The sequence below is a fragment of the Gobio gobio genome, assembly GCF_949357685.1.
Source record: "Gobio gobio genome assembly, chromosome: 4".
Classification (NCBI taxonomy): domain Eukaryota; kingdom Metazoa; phylum Chordata; class Actinopteri; order Cypriniformes; family Gobionidae; genus Gobio; species Gobio gobio.
This window is the reverse complement of record NC_137100.1, coordinates 10,689,438-10,712,167: the sequence shown is the minus strand read 5'-3', so window position 1 is coordinate 10,712,167 and position 22,730 is coordinate 10,689,438. Positions and strand designations below refer to the sequence as shown.

The 22,730-nt window shown below is 39.0% G+C and overlaps 1 protein-coding gene across 3 annotated transcripts in view; it reads left to right on the top strand.

Annotated features, from left to right (window-relative positions):
• doc2b (double C2-like domains, beta) overlaps positions 1 to 22,730 on the top strand; it is a 394,892-nt gene that overhangs the window by 358,655 nt on the left and 13,507 nt on the right. For all 3 annotated transcript variants that reach the window (XM_079815985.1, XM_079815983.1, XM_079815984.1), the window contains 2 exons: positions 16,100 to 16,226; positions 21,636 to 21,793. In XM_079815985.1, the coding sequence (XP_079672111.1) occupies positions 16,100 to 16,226; positions 21,636 to 21,793 (285 nt within the window). The remainder of the gene's footprint in view (positions 1 to 16,099; positions 16,227 to 21,635; positions 21,794 to 22,730) is intronic.

Below are 22,730 nucleotides of genomic sequence, written 5' to 3'. Positions count from 1 at the left end.
TTTGTGTTCAAGCGAGTAGTTTGGAGGTTTAACACTGAAAACAATTTGCTATAGCATTTACTTTGAATCAACTTTCACAAATAATTACAAAGAAATGGCAATTAACACATTAAGTTAAACACAGGGTTCCCACGCTTCTTGAAAGTACTTGAATTTCAAGGGCCCGTCCACACGGAGACGCATTTCACTGTATACGTATACATTTTTTATCGTATTGGCGTTTCGTCCACACGGATCCAGCGTTTTGGGAGACTGAAACCGCTATTTTTTGAAACCGGGTCCTAAAGTGGATAAATCTGAAAACGACACCCTTGCGGTTTCGTGTATACAGCCAATCCGTATATTTTGTGAAACGATGATGTCATCACACCACGTCCTGCGGGGGGAAGACTTGAAGGAATACAACTACGGGCACTGGGCATGCGCACATCAATACTGCGTTGTTTAATTACTGTTTTTGCATTATTGTAAGGGTATGTTTAGGGTTGGGATAGGTGTATATGTTAATAAAACACATCTGGTAAGTAGCAAATTTATTTATTGTTATTTTATTGTGAGATTTTGCCTCACCTCCGGCTGTTGCCGTACCCCTTCTAGCCACAATTCTTCTTCTCCGTTTTTAGTGTATTTCTGTGGCAGAATTACAGCACCACACACTGGCCTGGCATGTATACTACATCGTTTTGAGCCGTTTTCATGCTCTCGTGTGTACGCAGATATTTCTTGAAACGAGGGGAAAAAAAAGATCGGATAGGGAAAGTTCTGGCTTCGTGTGGACATGGCCTCAGACACATGGATTTAAGACCTGGGAAGTACTTGAAAACAAATATAGGTCCTTGAAAGTGCTTGAATTAAATTTGAAAAAAAATTGTTTAGAATGGTGTTATTTCAAAAATTGTCCTAAAGTATATGTGCTATCAAAGACAGAACGAAACGTTGCTTGTGTTCGGGGGGTGGAGGGGAAAAAACTTGAACTGATGGAGAGCAGTACATACACTTGCTGAAAATGAAAAGTTGCGATTTTCTAGGCCGATATGGCTAGCCTAGGAACTATTCTCTCATTCCTGCGTAATAATCAAGGAGCTTTGCTGCCGTACCATGGATGCAGCGAGCAATGATATTACAAATCACCTGAAAATAGGCTAACTTCTGTCAACATAACCAACGTGACAACCTGCTTGCACAGAGAGAGTGCTTGGGACTATTTTCAGGTGCTGCGTAATATCATTGCACCACTGCCCTCATGGTACGGCTGCGAAGTTGGATGATTATTACGCAGGAATGAGAGTATAGTTCCTAGCCATATCGGTCTAGAAAATCACAACTTTTCAGTCTTAGTATGATGTAACTATACACATCACAGCATGTAAATAGGAAAATGTTGGCGTTATTTTGTCACTTATTGAGCATTAGGCTAGCTGGAGCCGTTTACCTCCAGTCTTTGTGCTAAGCTAGGTTAGCGGTGGGTGTGTCAGACAGAGATGAGAATGGTATATCTGGACTTATCTAACTCTGGGGGATACGGTGAATAAGCTAAAAGTCCCAAAAAGTCGGCGTGTTCCTTTAAGTAGCCTACTTTACGAGGTCTTTCGTGATGCTACATATGCTGGGTTATGAATCTGATAGGTGCTTGAAATAATATAAATGGTGCTTGAAAAAGTCCTTGAAAGTCCTTGAATCTGGTGTTCATGAAAGAGTGGGAACCCTGTAAACATGAACTTTTAAAAAAAGAATGAAATAGCATTTTCTTGTAAAACATACTCGAACAATCGTTATTTTTTATTTACAAACTTCTAAATATGGCTGATCTGTGTGTGTGTGTGTGTGTGTGTGTGTGTGTGTGTGTGTGTGTGTGTGTGTGTGTGTGTGTGTGTGTGTGTGTGTGTGTGTGTGTGTGTGTGTGTGTGTGTGTGTGTGTGTGTGTGTGTGTGTGTGTGTGTGTGTGTGTGTTTGTTTTTGTGATTTGAGGACACACATTTGCATAATGACACCGGTATTACATACTAAAGTTTAAAAACACACTAAACAATGTTTTATTAAAAATGTAAAAATGCAGAATGTTTCCTGTGATGGGTTTAGGGGTAGAGGTAGTGTAGGGGGATAAAATGTACAGTTTGTACAGTATAAAAACCATTACGCCAATGGAATGTCCTCACTCAGATAGCAAAACAAACCTGTGTGTGTATTTCTGTATATATTTATTCATTTATTTAATTAATTTATGCATGCACCGATAAGATTTTTTTTGGCCAATACGGATTTTGACAAACAGCTACTTGCCGATCCCGGTACCGGCATAACTTTTGTCATTAAAATTGGTTACTTTTTTGATCAGGTTTTAAAGTAGCAAAGTTCAAAAATCAATGCATTAAAGGATTAGTTCACCCAGAAATTATTTAACCCATAATTTACTCACCCTCTAGCCTAGGTGTATATGACTTTCTTCTTTCAGCCAAACACAATCGACATTGTAACAAAAAATATCTTGGCTTTTCCAAGCTTTATAATGGGATTGAATGGTACCCTGGATTTTGAAGCCCAAAAAAGCATCTTAAAAGTAATTAATAAAGGCCTTCTGAAGTGAAGCAATGCATAAGTTATAGAGACACAGCTGGTAGCCTTACTCATAAGTTTAACATTTGTTGTTCCAGACAATCTTTAAGAGTGTAGAAGAAAAAGCACAATATCATTAAGGGGAATAAAATGTTTGATCAGAGCAACTGAGAAAACCCCTCAATTTACTCCCAAAGACGTGCAAGATTACTTCATGAAAGGTCATCATGAAAAATGATTTTAGTGCAGATTTTAAGAACAACACATGGCCTTCATGTTGGGACATCTTGCCGAATGCCACTTTTGGCCAAGAAGAACATAAAAGGCAAACTTGAGTATGCTAAAATTAATTTGGATAGACCTGTGGAGTTCTGGAAGAATGTTTTATGGAGTGATATGACCACACTGGAACTTTTTGGACCCATGGATCAGCGATATGTCTGGTGTAAAAAAGGCAAAGCTTATGAGCAGAAGAACACCATCTCCATGGTCAAACTTGGAGGTGGTCCATTCTTGTTATGGGGTGCTTTGCTGTTGCAGGAAATGAAAATCTTAACTGAATGAAGGTCATCGTGAATTCCTTGAAGTACATCGAGCCATTTTGGCAAAGATGGTGAGGCCTTCAGTGCAGAGACTAAAGCTTGATGATCAATGGACTTTCCTGCAGGACAGCCATCTCAAAGTATACATCCACATCTACTTAAGCTTGGTTCAGGGATAAAGTCTTAGAATGTTTTTTGAGGGGCCTGTACGTTTTTCAGATTTAAAATCTCATTGAAAATATTTGGTGGAATTTGAAGAAATCAGTGGTAACGCGAAAACCAAAGATTATCAGTGATCTATCACTGACAAGTCAGAGGTCAGAAGGAGAACGATTTAGTGGAATTGACGTTCGATGCTGCTTTATAAAGACAGAGCGCTAACCTCTATTCACGCACTTGAATGCCGTTGCAACGGCTGTTTTCTGTTTTGTTTAGTTTTTTTTGCTGATCTCCCGCACCCCTCCTGCAACTCTACGAATTGCGTTCAGAGGTGAATACATTTCTTGTTGATGCGCAGTCCGACCTTGTGCGATACCTGAAAGACCCCCTGTGGTTAGTTCAGTTGTCATAACTTGGATATTTATGACAGGTTGAATTTTTTAAACACATCAATACAAGTGAGAGATGCCAACATCTTGCTTCTTTCAGACAAAGTCAGTGCATTCGTTGATAAATTGACCTATCGGTAAGCCCCTCCCCTCGAACGCAGATGAGCCAATAGCAGTTGAGTATCAGTTGCGCTGGGACCGGAACTCGGACATCTTTAGGTGTCAGCGCCATAGAGAAACATTGGAAAATCCGAAGCTCTCATCGATTTGATGGTGTTTATGCTACAAAAATGCTAAAATGTCGTGCCTGAGGTACTGTAACACTGATTCCAGGGAATCCTGAGAGGATTTTCTGTTTGTCATACTCTCGTTAAGTTACGATTAAAGTCCCTGCTAACATACAAACCAAAATAACTAACTGTTCTCACGTCATGTAACACTGTAGGTCAAAAACACGAAGGTCTACATTTCAGTGCCTCTCCAGATTAAACTGGTTATATGTAAATTAATTTAATTTTAGATATGTTTAAGGTCTACATTATCTGTCCTACTAAGGAGGACTCTTATTTTGATGGGTATTATAATCTACGGGTAGTGAAAGGGAGAGCTCGCACGCAGTTTATCGGAGTTGTTTTGCAGATCATACAGAGTTTACCAGTTATTAACTGCACCCCCGAAAAGGCATACGGTCTGTGTATATGTTTGTTTACTGTTAGTTGTATCAGTGTTTTTGTGTAATTTGCTGTGTATGTTAATGGTAATGCAACGGAGAGAGATAGTTTGTGAATGAGACGTTAATGCGCACTTCTTATGCTTTGTTTGTTCAGCTCTTACGATGATTTTTTGGAGTGAAAAAGGACATAATGAACTTGATAAACCATTGGTTAAGTTTGGCCATCATTCGGACGGGATATACGCTACAATCTGTGTCCAAAAACATCTTGGGATAAGGTTTTCACACTGACAGCTGTCATTGTAAGATATAGCAACTCCGTTTGTTTGTCCGAGTTAGCAACAGTAACTAAGGGGGGCGGGGCTTACCAATAGGTCAATTGGATCTTTGGCGTGATCAGCTGATTTATAAAAATGTTGCATGTTTCCCAACTTCACTGACTATGTGCAGGGATAAATAGCTCTTCTTTGATGAACACAGTCGCTCAACATTTTCAATTTTCAACACACTCACAATTTGGCCATTATTTCAGCGAGGATTTCAGTTCATTTGCTTGGAGATTTGTCAGAGATCATTTCAATTGCCCAGGAAAAGACCTTGTTAGTTCCAAAAGATTGAGAGCCTCTGTTTTAGAGGATATGGCGTGTCTAATTATATAGAAAAATAAAAATATAGGAGCAGTAAATGTAATATACGCAGATTTATGTAGAATCTGGTAGAGCAGGGAAAACTTTATAGACAGCGTCACAAAGAAGACCCATGCCTTCTCCTACTGAGTGTAAGCCAGACATGTGCATGATGTCAGGCTTCAGTCTTTCACACTTTCACACAATGGCGCTCTGAGGTGTTATCTCACTCTAGCATTCGGTCTTTCCCATTATTCACCAAACCTCATTTGCCGGCGATCTTCATGTGCTGCTGATGAACATCAAAGTGGTGTTTTAATGGCGGGCTATGCCGAACTCCTCCTGTGGCTATGAAAGCATGTGATTTATCTGAAAAGGCATACTTCCATTGCCAACGTCATCTCAGACAGTGACAGCTCTATTCAAAGCCAAATTACCCACACAAGTGGCTCACCTCTCATGCCTTTATACCCGAGAAAGCCTTTAAATTTACACTTGCGGTTTAAGAATACAAATATACTATTTGCGAACACATTTTTCGGAATGTTTTCAGACAATTAAATACAGCTAGATGTGCTTCACCTCTCAGGAGGAGTTCAGGAGATTTATCTTTGCACATTTAAACAAAGAGAAACACAAAAGGAAGCCAGTAGAGATATTTTTTAACAGCGGGAACCCTGTCCTCTTCCAATCTCAATCACGAGACTCTCTCTCAGACAAATGTGCAGAGTTTATTCATTTTCCTCTCAGCATTCTTTTAGCTCAAAATATGCCTGATCTAAATTTCTATTCCATTTTTTGGATATTAAAATTTGGCCATCTTCATGAACACTCAAAACTTAATTCCTACTGATATTTTCAATAGGAATTGAATATATTTTACTCACTAAAATGTAATTATTTCATGAATAAAAAAAGCGAGAACTCGTATAATGTGTTTCACCAATATTAACATATCAATTTATCATTCTAGTATAGGCCCATATATGCAGATTTTGAAAGTAAATATACAAAATCCATACTTTACATTCCAAATGTGCATTTATTTGATAAAAATACAGCAGTCAGTAAACAGAAATCATTCTAATAGGATGATTTGGTGCTCAAGAAACAATTCGTATTATTATCAATGTTGAACATTTTGAAACGTAATGTTTTTGTGGAAACCGTGATTCATTTTTTTAGGATACTTTGAAATTGTTTTTATTTGAAATATAAATCTTTTGTAACATTGTAAATATATTTACTGTCACTTTTTGATCAATTTAAAGCTTTCTTGCTGAATAAAGATATCAAATTACAAGAAAAAAAATAAGTCTTAACCCCAAACCTTTGATCGTACTGTGTGTGTGTGTGTCAGCTCTGGTTGAGAACAAAACGAAATAAAAGCCTGGATTAACTCGCAGCAGTCCAATTTATTTAAACGCAAAAGAAACAGAACAACCAATTTAATCATGATGAGAACGGGCGGAGACTGAAGCAAAACCAAGGCTATAAATACACAGGTGAACGAATTATGAAATTAACAACTGGTGTGATGCATAACCAAATCAATGCAAAACCATAGAATCAAAACACTATCATAAGAAAAACAAACTAAAACCCACCCAAAAAAGATAATAAACAAGATCACCCGTAACAATGTGTGTATGTATGTGTATTAATTGCAGAAAATAATTTTAGAATATATTTTGTAATGACCATTGCTTTTATATCTGACTATTTTGGACTTTTTTACCCCACATATTCAGGAATGTCTTTGCAAATTCAAGGCCATGCACAAATATATCCTGCTCACACAGAAAAACACAATGTACTGTGATTGCATTGTACAAAAATCCCTGAACTCCCTGCACATTTATCCAAGAGGACAGCTGGCATTAAACCATAATTCGCCATAATCAAAACAAAACCGTTCTAGAAACAGCATATAAGAGCAATCATAGCACACCCGGCTGTCTAGGGAAACAATCCTATCCACATGTAACATAACAGCCTTTTTTAACCAGAGATCTTTTGGGCATGCCTGAGTGCTGCTCCAGTTGCCCCGTGCCTCATTCAAGACCTTTATCAACAGGGGGAAGAAAGTGTGATTGCCAGTTTACCTGAAACATGACTTGAAGTCTTTGGAGAACTGAACTACTGAGCCAGGGCGAATGCTTTAGCAATGAAAAGCAATGGTTTGTCACAAATACACATCTAACTTCCAGATGGGAATAGAGCAAGCATTCAGGAATTCATTGTTGATGCACTGAAGAGTCTAGGAGACTAGGTACACTGTAAAATCGAATTAGTAGTGCTGTGAATCGATTAAAAAATGTAAACTGTAATTAATCATAATTAATCGTAATTAAAAAAACATTGGAGTTTTTAATATTTTGATATTGTAATAATTTCAGTTACTCTCCAAATTAATGAAGAAACAATTTAAAGAGAGCATATTTTAAATATTTGTTGTAATGGCATCTTTTTATTAAAGAAGGCCAGTATCACTGATACTAATGTCTCTATGAAACATTAATGACGTTACATTACAGTATAACTGAGAGCTAGCGATTTCAACATTTATTAGGCTTTAAAAAATAACAACTTTTAATTTAAGTGAACTTAAAACAATATTTACATAAATGTTATATTTACCCATGTCCTTCCCTGTTAGACATAGTCTACACAGAAATTGAATAAAGTTATCAACACCTTTCTTAACTGCATAAATAATAAATGAAATCTAGATTAATCTTCATTAAAGCTACATCTGACTACTGAACTAGGGAGCCGATTGAGACGCACCCACACAGACAGGACATTGACATACAGCGCGTTCTCTTCTGTCTTGCCGTGCCTTTTTTTTTTAAAGCATTTACATGAATAAGAGCGTGATCATATATTGTAACGCTGGGCTAAAATGGATTTAAAAACGGACGCTGCGTTAATTGCGTGAAATATTTTTAATGCGTTAAACTGAAAAAATTAATCGCCCGCGTTAACGCGTTAATTTGCCCAGCACTACTAATTAGTTAGACTATTTACAATCATTTATAATAACTAGTTATAATAATATGAATGTTTCAAGTGCCCAACCAAAGTGAACACTGATCACCATAATGGTTTGCTTGACAAAATGGCACTCAAACAAATCAATTAATCTTAACTTGGGTTTTCTGAGTAAAGTATGTGAATAGCACAGATTACTAGATTTTTACAATTAAGTTAAGACATTAAAGGTCCCATGGCATGAAATTTTCATTTTATGAGGTATTTCAACATTAATATGAGTTCCCCTAGCCTGAATATTGTCCCCAAGTGGATAGAAATGTTGATCGGTGTAAAACCGAGTTCTGGCTGTCTTTCTCTGCCTTTGAGAAAATGACAGGCCAGACGAGCCAATCCTGAAGTCTCCTGTTTTGACGTCCACACAGGAACGGTTACCTCCCTTTCCTCCGCCCAGAGAATCTGGCACGCCCATGCAAACGCTAGAGAGATCATGGCTTGTGAACGAGTGAATGCTGGCAGTTTCTCAGTGTTTGGAAACAAATGAAAACAGAAGTCTTTTTTCAGTTCCTTCTGATCTGTGATCAGTGATTTCTTATGTGTAGCTAATTATTTATTATTCGTGCACACACTGCGGCTTCTCTCTCTCCCGACAGAATGGTGTTTTCGTGTTTTCTATCTTGTGAGTCAGTGTTTTTGGATGTCCTCGTCGCGTCTATCTGTTCTACAATGTGCATACAGTCATGAGTTTCTGCTCAACATCGGCAGACTCACATCTCTTTAGAGATAAACCTCACGCACGCCGAAGCTCGTGCTGCACTGACCTGTTTACAAGTGTCTCTTCCATTTCACCAAATAACTGGTGGTAAGTGTCATATACAGCTTGTAACACATAGGGGTTTAGTGCTGCTGGCTCAAAGCCTGGATGGGCTGTTATACAGCCCACTCCACCAATCTGGTCACACCTGTGTACTACCTACAATATGAGAATGTTTATTGCTACTTTGTCAGGATAATTTATTTATTATTTGCTATGTGTGTGTTTTGTGTATAGAACTTATTAAATTAATTAACTGGACTTAACACTCTGGTCTTGTCATATTTCATAGCTATACCTTGGGTATATCCCTACAACAGACGTTCTCTACCAGGGACAGTGAGCTGCAGTGCCCAGCACCTGCTGAGACAGAATAATTTGTAACTGTAGAGGGAGACTTGAAATCAGGTTTTTTTTTTTTTTTTTTTGCTTAATTATTAACACCAAATCATACCAAAATTAACCTAAATGCATGGGTTTGAAATGTTTAAAAGTTTGTTAGCATTTGCTATGAGCATTAGCCATAATGCTAATGTTTTACCATTGTTTACCATGTTTTACTCTCTTGCGCTGCTGCTTCGCTAGCATTGTCGGCATCGGGAGTTAACGCAGTTTGAGCCAGCGGCTTGAATTGATCAGGCTCTGGCCCTGTGTCTACAGACAATTCACCCTCCTCCACTTCAAAAGACCGCTCTGTTGCAAAGCTACAGGCGTCACTCCAGTCACTTTCCATCTTTGCGAGTCTGAAATCTGTCAATCAATTCGTCACTGCAGGTCTCAGGTGCACGCCCCCCGCTCAGCCCCGCCCTCAGTTCGTCCCCTCTGTCTCTGCTGGGCTCTGCCCACTTTTCCAGCATCTTTCAAATATTGCCTGTGGGTGGAGTTAGGCTCTGAGCTTGGGTTGAGTTACCCTTTAAGTAAAGTTAACTAAAAACATGCACACTTTTTTGTCATTCCGATTAAAATTATTCCGATTGAAAATGTGGTGGACTGTTTACATGAGACGTTATCTAAACCGATCTGGTGTTTACATGTGCTGATGCTTTCAATCGGAATCATTTCGTGACATGCGCACACAGTTTGTCTGCCGCTTCAGATTCATGTTGCCAGTTATAGTAACTGCGATGTTTGTGGATCAATAGTTCTACAGGAAAGACTCGGGAGGATTATATCGACTATAGTGCATTTATTAATAGCTCAGCAAGCTAATAATATACAAAGTCATTTGGCGTAGGCCCCGTCCGTAGGCATAATCCGAGGGTATCGGATCTGCAATTCCTGCCTGAAGACGAGGGCAGGGGCGCAGCCGACCCCCGGGAGGTATGGACAGGACCATCCTGGTGGTGGTGGGGAGGATGGGGGTAATTGTCGCTTCAGTATCTGCGTAATCGTCGCTTCAGTATCTGCGTAATTGTAGCTTCAGTATCTGCAAACTCAAACATGTGTAAGTACCGGGCTTTTATACAGTGAGCATGAGAATATAATTGGGTTAGAATGAAGGCAATAAGTGAAGTAGTAATTGAGTCTTCCCAGCAGAACTTATGCTAGAGCTTTCATTTCTGTGTTGGTAATTTTTATATTTATTTATTTTTCTTTGGGTGGAAATGCAGTAGTTTAACCTAATTTATGTCCTATACAAAGGCTATTTCAACAGTTGTGAATGATGAATGCGGACTCAAAATGAATTCAATTCATTTATTTTGAAAAACACAAAATGAACAATAAAATGCACCCAAATTATTAATAAAAACATAGGATATACGGTGAAACATGAATGAAAGCATTCAAGACGTGCTCAGTCCGCATCATTACTAGTAACGTTAACGTTAGATGCATACTAAACGCATAGATATTTCAGATGATTAAGGAAAGGTACCATAATCACAGAGGTATAAATATTAACAAAAGTAATTAAAGTAGACTGTGCGTAATGTTACTTTACCAATTTGAAGCAGTTGTTGAACTTTTTTTATATAACTTACGAGAAACAGAGAGAAATGTCGACACGTCCTCTCCAGCAGCTTGAATGTGCCCTGTTGCCATGGCAACTCTCAACGGCCACCAGGACTTTTACAGTTTTATAAAAGCTATTTATTATGTGTTGTAAAGTGTAAGAATCACCTCAGAAAAATACATTCTTCTGTCAGACGCAGTTGAAGCCTAGGACAAACGCTGTCAAGATGAGATGGTGTAGCCAGGCAATGTCTGTTTCATTATTCCAACATTATGTTCATAACTTGTTACGAAATAAAAAGTTAATACCTCAGAAAAATTAACTTTCCTCTCTTGTCAACATTAGCCTGGTGTGAGCGTGGCGTGCGCTCTTCAGTTGTGGAGGCGCGCGCTGTATATCACGTCACAGAAAGACGTGCACTCAAACTAATCGGATCAGGTCGTTTACATGGGGGAATTTTTCGTATGATCGGTTCATGAAAAACCAATTGATTCCAATTGAAGTGAAGTGACGTGTGGCCAAGTATGGAGACCCATACTTGGAATTTGTGCTCTGCATTTAACCCATCCAAGTGCACACACACAGTAGTGAATTCACTCCCCCCACCGACAATTCCTGCCGGACCTGAGACTCGAACCCGCAACCTTCTGGTTACAAGTCCGACTCTCTAACCATTAGGCCACGACTGCCTTCGAGGTAGTTGAGGTGTTTATATGTAGCTTTTTCATTCGGATTGGACTTTTAAACCGATTACAATGCTCCATGTAAACACACCTACTGTTGGATTTTACAGTGTAACAAATGGAAATAATGTGGATCTGGAAGAATTCTGTGTGTGTTCTTCCTTCTCTTATTGACAAGGCTGTGTAACTCAAATCGATTGATCCATAGGCATTGTTAGAGCTTCGGCCCTACTGTTTAATCTCAGCCTCCATAAAAATCTAGTTTTAAGATTACAAGGTTATTTCACTTCGAGTCCTCCTCTAACTAGTTGTTAGAAACGTTCAAGTTTGGTTCATTAAGTATTATCCTTCCATTATTGGGTGGCAGTGCTCGGCTCAGAGCACAGCTCTCAGATGCTTGCTCCTCGTTTCTCATCTGATAATAAAATAAACTGCAACCAAATACACCACCGCTCAGGCTGAAATCCTAGAATCACTCTTTCTGCATTAGTCTGTTTGATGTATATTATTGTGGGATGTAATGATGGGGCTATTTTCTACAAATGCATCATGTATGATCATAAACTATCACAGACTACTCTTTAATAGTGACTATCCTCCTAAAGTGCCTCATATGCTTGTACGTCTGTTTCTAACTCAGTTTTTATGGGGTTTTATGATATTTCTTAGTGAGGGAGTTGAAGGAATCAGTCATGTTATGAGGTGTAAAGCTTGAGGATTATGCCAGTCCTTGAAAATGAAACAAGTAATCATCTCTAGAGTGAAAATATATCTGGATTTACTGTCTGGATCTGTACTACTGGTATGAGAGACAAAATGGACTGGGTAGAACCTGACATTTATGGTGACCATCATTTTTTTATTTTGTTTTTGTGATGAACAGACCAAAAAGTAAGGCCTTCCTTTGAATCATATATAGGATAACTTATTAGATGGCACATAGCTATTGGAGAATAAGGAGTACATAGACTGAATTGGTTTTCATGCTTATCATGACGTGCCAGGTTTGAATGTGCAAAAACTTCAATGACATTTGAGAGCTTAGACATAAGTCCGTATTTTCAGTAAATTACTTTTTGGTCTGTCCCTCAAATATATCATATAGTTTCAGAAGACTTATTCAAAATAATCATATTGACTTTGAAGGTGTATTTGATATCCTTTTTGGAGCTTGACACTTTAAATCATCCCGTTTTTGTATTGAACAGCTTGGATATTCTGCAAAATATCTCTTTGTTTAAAGGTACACTATGTAACTTCTAGTGGTTAAAAACAAAACTGCATGCATTTTGTGGAAGAACATTGTTTTAGTTGTGCTTCGGCTCTGCGTGACTGTGCAGATGAATATGGATCTTTCTCATAACTAAAAAAAGAGATTATCCTACAGCTCATAAAATATTCACTACTTGGCTTAAGAGATATATTCAGTTTAAATAGAAAGGATCACAAGCTGACTAGCTGAAGAGATTTATCTGTTCAATAAAATACTTTACTCAACTGTTGAGTAATAGAAATGCCATCTCTACTGTATGTCGCTTGTACAGCCTTTCTAATCCCTCAATTCCATCTCTGAAAAGCCAAGCCGGTGTTGATTCTGGTTTTGTTACAGGGAGCAACTTTTCTCTTTTTACGGATATGATGAGACACCCACGGACATACGCAATTCTCGTGAAAACCATCTTGATAGGTCTAAAATATAAACACTAGGGGTGGGAATCGCCAGAGGCCCCACGATACGATATTAACATGATACTTAAGCCACTATACGATTTTATGCTGAGTATTGCAATAACATATTGCGATTTATTACTTTTTTTAACTGCCAATGTCCCCAAACCGCAAACTTTGTCCACACATATTTTTATCTAATAAAGTTCTCAGACTGTTCATTTTACATCTTCAAATCCACATCCCTTCCAGGTCAAAATGTTTTCCTTTGGATAAAAGCATCTGCCAAACGCATAAATGTAAATGCTAGATGCCACTATGGAGTTATATTCATTGTGAAATTGCCTACACAATAATGCAAGACAGTTTTATTTCATAAGAGCATAACCAGTATCACCGACCCATTAACCAGTATCTCATAGCATTATGTAGGTTTTACTGCTGCTGCTGTTTTTCTTTTCAATTGTGTTGTATAATGAACGAGTGCGCTTACATTGTAGATAGATATGGATTAATATTGACAGCTTCTTTGATTGTAATTGCGAGCAAAAGTTCTGTTGCGTGTCAGTGCGCAGCTGGCTTGCACTTGCGTGTCATATCAATACGCTTAACTAAAACATAACATGGACAGCAGTCCACGTTCAGAAATATGCGAGAATGCGCTTCCTGTACACACAGCTCACTGCACATGTGTGTAAGCGAGAGTGATGCGCTGTTTGTGATATTACAGTCTGAAAGAAATATTTAGAATCATTATTATTATTTCCCGCATTATAAGCGTAGAGCTTACGGTAACATTTTTCACTATACGAACTGAAATATCGATACTTGCCGGCCTTGTATCGATACAATATTCCCACACAAAATACTGCGATACTATGCTGTATCGATTTTTTTTCCCCACCCCTAATAAAAACACTTATTGTTGGTTTACCATCAGGGTAAAGGTCTGTTCACACCAGGACGATTTTCGTTTCAGGCCTCGTAACTAAACAAAGGGCACCAATGTGAGTGTGTACACCGATGCGCAAAACGGCAGATGTAAAAGCAGCATTTTTTAAAAAACGCCTTGAGTTCGTTTTTTTTTTTTTGACGCGGCACGTTAAAAAATGGCGGACCAATGAGATCAGCACTTTTGTTCACGTGCCAGGAGCTGCTGAAGTTACAGTAAAACATGACTTGGTGGCGCTCAAGCACATAACGGTCTTGCCGAGCACACATTGATACCACGAAGAGGAAGTAAGTAGACAAAGAAGAAGATGAGCTGCTAATGCTGCTTGCCAGTTAGCAAAAAGTGTGTGAATGGTTTTGGTAAGCACGTAAATACTGTCTCTCTTCTTCTTCTGTGAGACAAGTGAGTGTCAGAAGCGTAAAGTGGCGCAGCGCCACCTTGTGTACCGGGAGTGCCATCTACTAAATTTGCACGTTCACTCGGCGCGTCGCCAGTGAAAATCGATTGGGTGTAAACACAAAAACACGCCGAAAAACGTCTCGAAAAACGGTGGCGATAAGCGCACGCGATAATCGTCCCGGTGTGCACAGGCCTTAAGACAAAATCACTTTTGGAAGAAGGATTGATTATGTATTGGCTCATTATTTAAATTTTGAACAAAAAATGTTGCATAGTGTACCTTTAACAGAAGGGGACAGATCCTTAATCTTTCAAATTGCATGAGTGAATAAAGACGTTTTCATATTTTGTTGAAATAATTGTCTCTTTCTGCTGCTGACCAATTCATCACCATCTTAAACACATGGATTTGTTGATTTTCTGGCCATCTGTTCTTGCTGTGAATGAGAGACATCAGCAGAACGTTCTTTTTTCCTGTGTGAATTACTCATCTGTATCCAGTCAAATGTTGTTATTGACCTGTACCAAACTAAAAGAAGCCGTGCCTTTGTTTCCACCCCAACATATCAAGTGGTTCTTGCCGATACTGCAAATAGCACAGAAAACTCATTTCACAGTGAGCAAGCTCAATGCAAATGAACATGTATACTGAAAAGATAGCACCAAATCCTCATGGAGCTTCTGCTATGAATTCAGAATATATGGGATATACTGAATAAATGGTTCCAGTCACGCTATGCATTTCACTGAGATGAAGTGGTTTTCAAAACGTAATGAAGCACAGGTGGTGGGAAATCAGTTTGCAATGCCGATATTCAGCGCGTGAATGGATATGTGGACGTACTCCTCCAAATATCTCTTTGATTAAACTGAGTACATATTTTTTTATTTTGTTTACATGCGTCAAACCATTTCTGAGTAGGAATAAATAATGAATTTTGAAAGCTTTGAAATGTTATTCAGATTGAAATATGGTACATCAGATTACATGGTACAACCTGGTGATGTAAGTTTTATAACTCTTTTCCCGCCACTGACAAGATTTTCCATCATTTATGACACAACACTTTCACGCCATTGATACGTTTTTCCTGGCAATCCGTGCTTTAACTGTTATACGGTAGGGAGCACTATTACGGATCTTCTGAAATAGTACAGCATCTCCGGTTCCAAAAACAAGCCAAGAAAAATATCTGCTTTAACCAGAAGGAGCCGATAGAAGTTTATGCACAAGTAAGCTAGCGTGATCATCAAACTTTCAACAGCATATAAAACAAAACCTGCCTAACTTTACAGAGATAAATATCAAACCAATGAAGAGGTATAGGATTGTGCAAGGTTGATGGACTCGATCGAGGTTTTGATCATCATTGTGAATCCGATCCGGACTAAGGCTTTGACAAAAATACACATTTCTCTGCTTTTTGTTTGAATGAAGCTAGATTTTTTTTCAAGCCAAGTCTCTGTTCTTTCTTTTGATATATTGACATTACATATTCATACAGAAAAATATAATCTGGGGCCATGAACATTTTGGGAATATGTTCAAAAATACTGGCACTGACTGGAAATCTTTTTAGTGAACAGTCAGTGGCAGGGTTAAAAATAAATCTTCTAACTAGCTGTGTAGTTCCATTTACATGGCAAGTCTACAACCCAGATCTGAAACTGTCAATCTTTTCTCTTCCTCTAGGATTTCAGTGTGTGACGAGGACAAATTCCGCCACAACGAATTTATCGGCGAAACCCGAATCCCCCTGAAGAAACTCAAACCCAACCAGACCAAGAGCTTCAGCAACTGTTTGGAGAAACAGCTTCCCGTGAGTTACACCGTCTTTTCCTGTTCATCTCTGGAAAACGAATCCGTCTGAAGACGGAAGGAGCTCAGTTGTGCTAATCATCAGTGTGGCTGTCTGTGAGTGATGGAGAAATTGAGGGAAGTTTGAAAGCTACATAAAGAGATTCAAATACCAAATTGATTAGGACGTCCAAAGTGACTCTCATTAGAATCAACATACTAATTAGAAATCAATTATCATTGGAGCAACATCCTCACATCCATCAACCATCTGTGACAAACATGACAGGCTTACAAACACCAGCAAAGAATACAATATGATAAAGCTATAGGTTGCTCACTGTCGCAGGAAAACTGGCAACCGTACACGCATTCAAACTCAACAATTACTGCTTGTATCGTCTGACTAAAAGCACCCCGATTCAAAACCTGCCACATTCTCGAGGGAATCATTTTTTTTTCACTGACAACCATGTATGAGGTACACAGACCCATAAGGCACATATCTGTTAGTATACCTGAGTCATACCTTATATCTAAAATGAACTCCAGTCACAAACTAAACCAAGCTCGGCAGGAAGTCTTTCGTCAGCACCGTGCCTTAAGGCGCACAGCTCTGCTAGGATCAGCACAAACCCCACAGCTTTAGATGTTCTAGCAGGAGACCCAGGGAAAACGTTGAGGAAAGCAATTCAATACATTTCATTGTGGACATGTCTTCATTTGAGGGTGATGGATGTAGGTTTTAAGGCACGTGTCAAAGTGCTCCATTGATTGACTGGATGAGCAGGTATTAGGTGGGGGATGATCTCATCTAGCATTTTTTATCATAGTACCTTTTGCTTGAAAGGCAGAGGTCAGATTAACTGAATCAAAGTTAAATTGATAGAATTTTTGCTGTTATTGCTATTTATTACACGGCTCTCTGAAATACTTCATGGCTCTCTGAAATAACATTCCATGGTCTGTTATTCCACAATAATGACCGCTGTCAATAGCAATGCTGTATAACAGACAGCTGGTGCTTCTTTCATGACTCTGGATCATCCTGCTTTGGTTTATTTTGCGACAACAACCAGCAGGATTTACATTTTCCTATACTTATCATACATCTATCCTCTACTTATGCAATGTCAGATGAGCAAGAATGCCGTTGTTCTGAATTTGGCTGTAGGCATGAGTCCATGATGTGATATTGCTTTTATATAACAGTTTGATAAACAGTTCATATTTTAGACACAATATTGCCAGTTACTACGCATCTCCAAGCAACACAATCTAGTAGTGTTTTGTTTCCGAATCAATCTGTTTTTGAACTAATTGGCTGAATGAATGATTCAGTAAGCATGTTTACATGCACACCAACATGCTGGTAAATACCAAGAATCTGTTTTTTGAAATGTAAATGTTTCAATGCAAAAAAAAAACATGTTTACAAGACTTTTTTAAAAAATCAGATCATTTACCATTGGTGACATTAAAACATAAGCATCCGTGTATTCCACTCAGAGTATTCTAGTTATTATGTGAGTTGTAATGTTAAATAAAGAATTAAAAACACCAGAGTATGCCAGAATGTCATCAGGAAACTCATTCAGACTCCTCTAATGTTTGCCGTTTCCACCGCTCCTTCAGCTGCATGAGATAAGAACACATTTTATCATTTATCGGGTCAAGAAAGCTTCAGATTGTATGATATATTTCCTCCTCCCCTACAGCAAAATATTTGCTCTGGTTGGATCTGCTTAAATCTGCAAAAAAAAAACATGCTTTCCTGTTACATATCACATATCACACAGCTTTGCTTAGATCAGCACAATCACCACTGCTTTATATGTTCTAGCAGGAGAAGGACTTCAATCAGCTGAAAGAACACATGTTAATGGGTTTACATGGCAAAATCGATGAGCAAAAACCGGAGTGGTTACAATGGTGCCATGACCCAGATGGGAGTGAGGTTTAGGGGGGTGAGTGTAATGGTGGCCAGCTAGTAAAGAGCTGTGCTGGTAAAATTCACTCCTCTGATCTCAAGAGGCACATTAGCGGCTGACTCCAGAGACGGCGGTCTTTAGCGTCCTTGTTAGGCGCCTTTTTGATTCCCGCTCGGAGCGAGGCGAGTAGGACCGGAGGGTTTACATATGCGGTCATAAGATTGTCTGTAATTCTTACTACTTTGAATAAAGATAATGGACGGAGCAAGATTTGTTTTGCAAACTTTAAAGGGTTAGTTCACCCAAAAATGAAAATTCTGTCATTAATTACTCACCCTCATGTCGTTCGACACCCATAAGACCTCCGTTCATATTCGGAACACAAATGAAGATATTTTTGTTGAAAGCTGATGGCTGAGAAAGGCTTCAGATAGGCCTCCATTGGCATTCAGTACATTTACACTCCCAAGACCCATAAAAGGCACTTAAAACGTTGTTACAAAGTCCATCTCACCACAGTGGCTCTACAATAATTTTACGATGCGACGACAATAGTTTTTGTGCGCAAAAAAAATCAAAATAACACCTTTATCCAACTTGTTCTTGTCTTCCGTGTAGGCCTCCACGACGCATGCGCGTGCCACTCACTCTAGACTGGTCTAAAGCCTTGTTTATACTCGACGGGTCTGCACGAGCGCGAGGGTGTCATACATTTGACGGGAGTCACACGCGTGATGCACGGAGACAGGACTGATTATTCCTCTTAGCCAATCACGTTGACAGGAAAAAATTAATAAAAAATAATGTCGCGACGGCAGGTTTAGGGAAAATAGCGCAGTAAAAGTACCGATACAGCACTTAACGGTCCTGTTCTTCGTGATCCCATTTTTCAAACTTTAGTTAGTGTGTAATGTTGCTGTTAGAGCATAAATAATACCTGTAAAATTATAAAGCTCAAAGTTCAATGCCAAGCGGGATATTTTATTTGACAGAAGTTCCCTTTCAAAGCCTACAGCGAAAGGCCGGTTTGGACTACATCCATGTACATCCTGCTTTAATTACGTCAGTAGAACAGTTTGTCGACTAACCTCCGCCCACAAGAATACGCTAAAAAGGGGGCGTGGTCTTGTTGCTCCCTCGTGGAGAAGAGGAAGTGTTGCGTTCGGTTCGGTTCGGTTGCGTTTGTCGCCATGTCGTTCAGACGCTGTTATTTTCATCCCAGAGTCAAATCATCTTTGTTTGGCCTTCAGGGGCTGTAGTTTGAGCGCGTTCATCTCCCCGTTATGGTAAGAGGCGTGACCTTTCCGGGCAACGTGCCCTAAGCTGCTGTCGAATCACAACACGGGAACCGCTGGCACAATCAGAACTCGTTACGTATTTCTGAAGGAGGGACTTCATAGAACGAGGAAATTCTCAGGCCGTTTTGAGGACAGTGAAAACAGCGGTATACAGATAAGTAAATTGTGTGAAAAATACTGTGTTTTTTTACACATGAAACATGAACACATGTTATATTGCACACTGTAAACACAATCAAAGCTTCAAAAAAACACGAAAAACGGAACCTTTAAAATGTACTCAAGTAAAAGTAAAAGCACTGTTTTTAAACTACTTAATAAAGTACAATTCCTGAGAAAAACCACTCAATTACAGTAACGAGAGTATTTGTAATTCGTTACTTTACACCACTGTGTAGGACACTACTTAGCCAATTAAATTACAGGAATATTAACTGTTATATAAAGACATTCTCCAAATGTCTGAGTTCATTTTTGCAAGTTAGTTTTCAGCTAGCCTCTGTGACCAGTAAAGTTGAAAATGCAAGCTCCACCAATTGTGCTAATCAGTCTTTCAATTAAAAAATGTGAAAAATTTGAAACATGACAGGAATAAAATGTACTCCAACCCTGAAATTTTGAGATTTTCCAAGTTTTTCAAAAGTTGACCTGTAAGATCAGCACACAGACTGCTATCTGTAGTACAGGTAGAGGTGGCAAAAGTTAGACACAAAGACTGTGTTGGGATCTGCTCTCATACACCTGAGTGACTCCACCAGCTGGAAAACAGTACGAACTGTATTTGTTGTGTGAAGAGACTCTGTAATGTGTATGAGAGTATGTGTGTGTGTGAGTCTGTGATCTCCAGTGGGGACGGAAATGAGACAGCAGTGTGTGGGGGATGAGCAGAGACGCCTCCTCCACAGCTAATTAACTTCATGCTTGACGGCTTTGGTGGGTCCGCAAACTTCTGAGAGAGAGAGAGAGTAGATTGACCTCACATTCAACAGTGGAGATCTCGGCTCTGGTTCTGCACTGCTATAAATGTCTAGACAAGAAAACATTGGAAAGAACAGAGTTGTGCATGAAACTAATTGAGCGAATGAATAAATTATCTACTGAGACACAACAATTGTGTTTTAATAGAATTGTCTGCCTAGTTGTTAATTAAATCTATGAGATTGCTACAAATGAATGGTAGGTTTCATGTTTAAGTTACTACTTAAAAATATACACCGAACAGGCATAACATTATGACCGGTGAAGTGAATAACACTGATCTCTCTTCATCATGGCACCTGTTAGTGGGTGGGATATATTAGGCAGCAAGTGAACATTTTGTCCTCAAAATTGATGTGTTAGAAGCAGGAAAAATGGGCAAGTTTAAGGATTTGGGCCAAATTGCGATGGCTAGATGACTGGGTCAGAGCAGTTTGTTGCGTATGGGACTGCATAGACCAGTCAGGGTGCCCATGCTGATCCTTTCCACCGCCGAAAGCACCAACAGTGGGCACGTGAGCATCAGACCTGGACCACGGAGCAATGGAAGAAGGTGGCCTGGTCTGATGAATCACTTTTTCTTTTACATCACGTGGATGGCCGGGTGAGTGTGCGTCGCTTACCTGGGGAACACATGGCACCAGGATGCAAAGATTGCACATTTGTGCAATGTCCTGCTGGGAAACCTTGGGTCCTGACATCCATGTGGATGTTACTTTGAAACGTACCACCTACCTAAGCATTGTTGCAGACCATGTACACCCTTTCATGGAAACGGTATTCCCTGCTGGCTGTGGCTCTTTCAGCAGATAATGCGTCCTGCCACAAAGCAAAAATGCTTCAGGAATGGTTTGAGGAGCACAACAATGAGTTTGGGGTGTTAGCTTGGCCTCCAAAATCCCCAGATCTCAATCCAATCGAGCATCTGTGGGATGTGCTGAACAAACAAGTCCAATCCATGGAGGTCCCACCTCCCAACTTACTGGACTTAAAGGATCTGCTGCTAACATCTTGGTGCCAGATACCACAGCACACCTTCAGGGGTCTAGTGGAGTCCATTCCTCGATGGGTCAGGGCTGTTTTGGCAGCAAAACGTTGACCAACACAATATTGTTATGCCTGATCGGTGTATTTATTTGTATTATGTACAGTCTACATCCACCCTTTCCTTTATATTTCTTTGAAGCTGGACTGACTGTTTTCTATTTGTGTGTTGACACACAGATCGACAAGACAGATGACAAGTCTTTGGAGGAGCGAGGGCGCATCATGATCTCTCTGAAGTACAGCTCCCAGAAGTCTGGCTTAGTGGTTGGCATCATCCGCTGTGCCCATCTTGCTGCCATGGATGCCAATGGCTTCTCTGACCCCTATGTTAAAACGTAAGTCATACCTCTCACTATCTTTTCACTGTTCTGTATGCTGTAAGACTCACTTGTATAATAATATATTTTTGTTTTGTTTTTTTCTGCACCAAAAGCACAACACAACTGTTCATGTGTAGATGTTCTAAAATAGTCGGAATCCACATTATTGATTTAGTGAAAACGTGTAATGTGGAACAGGAGATCTGTAAATTACAGATATCAAAGGAAATCCAGCTTCCTGTTGCTGGATTTAGTGATGCTAGTCGACTCAAATCTGTGGTATAACAATTAGACAGGACGTTTTCATGCACTGATACATTAACGTTTTTCTAAAACTTACAAGTTTTCCTTACCTAAATATACCACTGATTATCAAGAGTTTAAAAATATGACCCTTCTATCTTCCTAGCCTTTTGTAAAGGTCTGTCACAGTTTAAAGTCGTGATAAAACTGAAGTAGTGGCAGATCTGTTCTTCTGTACTGTGATGTACACTACCAGTCAAAAGTTTGGAATCATTAAGATTTTTTTATGTTTTGAAAGAAGTCTCTTCTGCTCACCAAGGCTGCATTTATGTTATTAAAAATACAAAAAGCTGTAATATTGTGAAATATTATTAAAATGTAAAATAACTGTTTTCAATTTGAATATATTTTAAAATGTCATTTATTTCTGTGAAAGCTGAATTTTGTGCATCATTACTCCAGTCTTCAGTGTCACATGATTCTTCAGAAATCATTCTAATGTGATGATTTGCTGCTCAAGAAACATTTATGATTATTATCAATGTTGAAAGCAGTTATGTAAAACATTTTTTTAGGATTCTTTGATGAAAAGAAAGTTCAAAAGAACAGTATTTATCTGAAATAGAAAGCTTTTGTAACATTGTACTACTATTCAAAAGTTTTGGGTCGGTAAGAATTTTTTCTTTCCTTTTTTTTGGGGGGGGGGCTT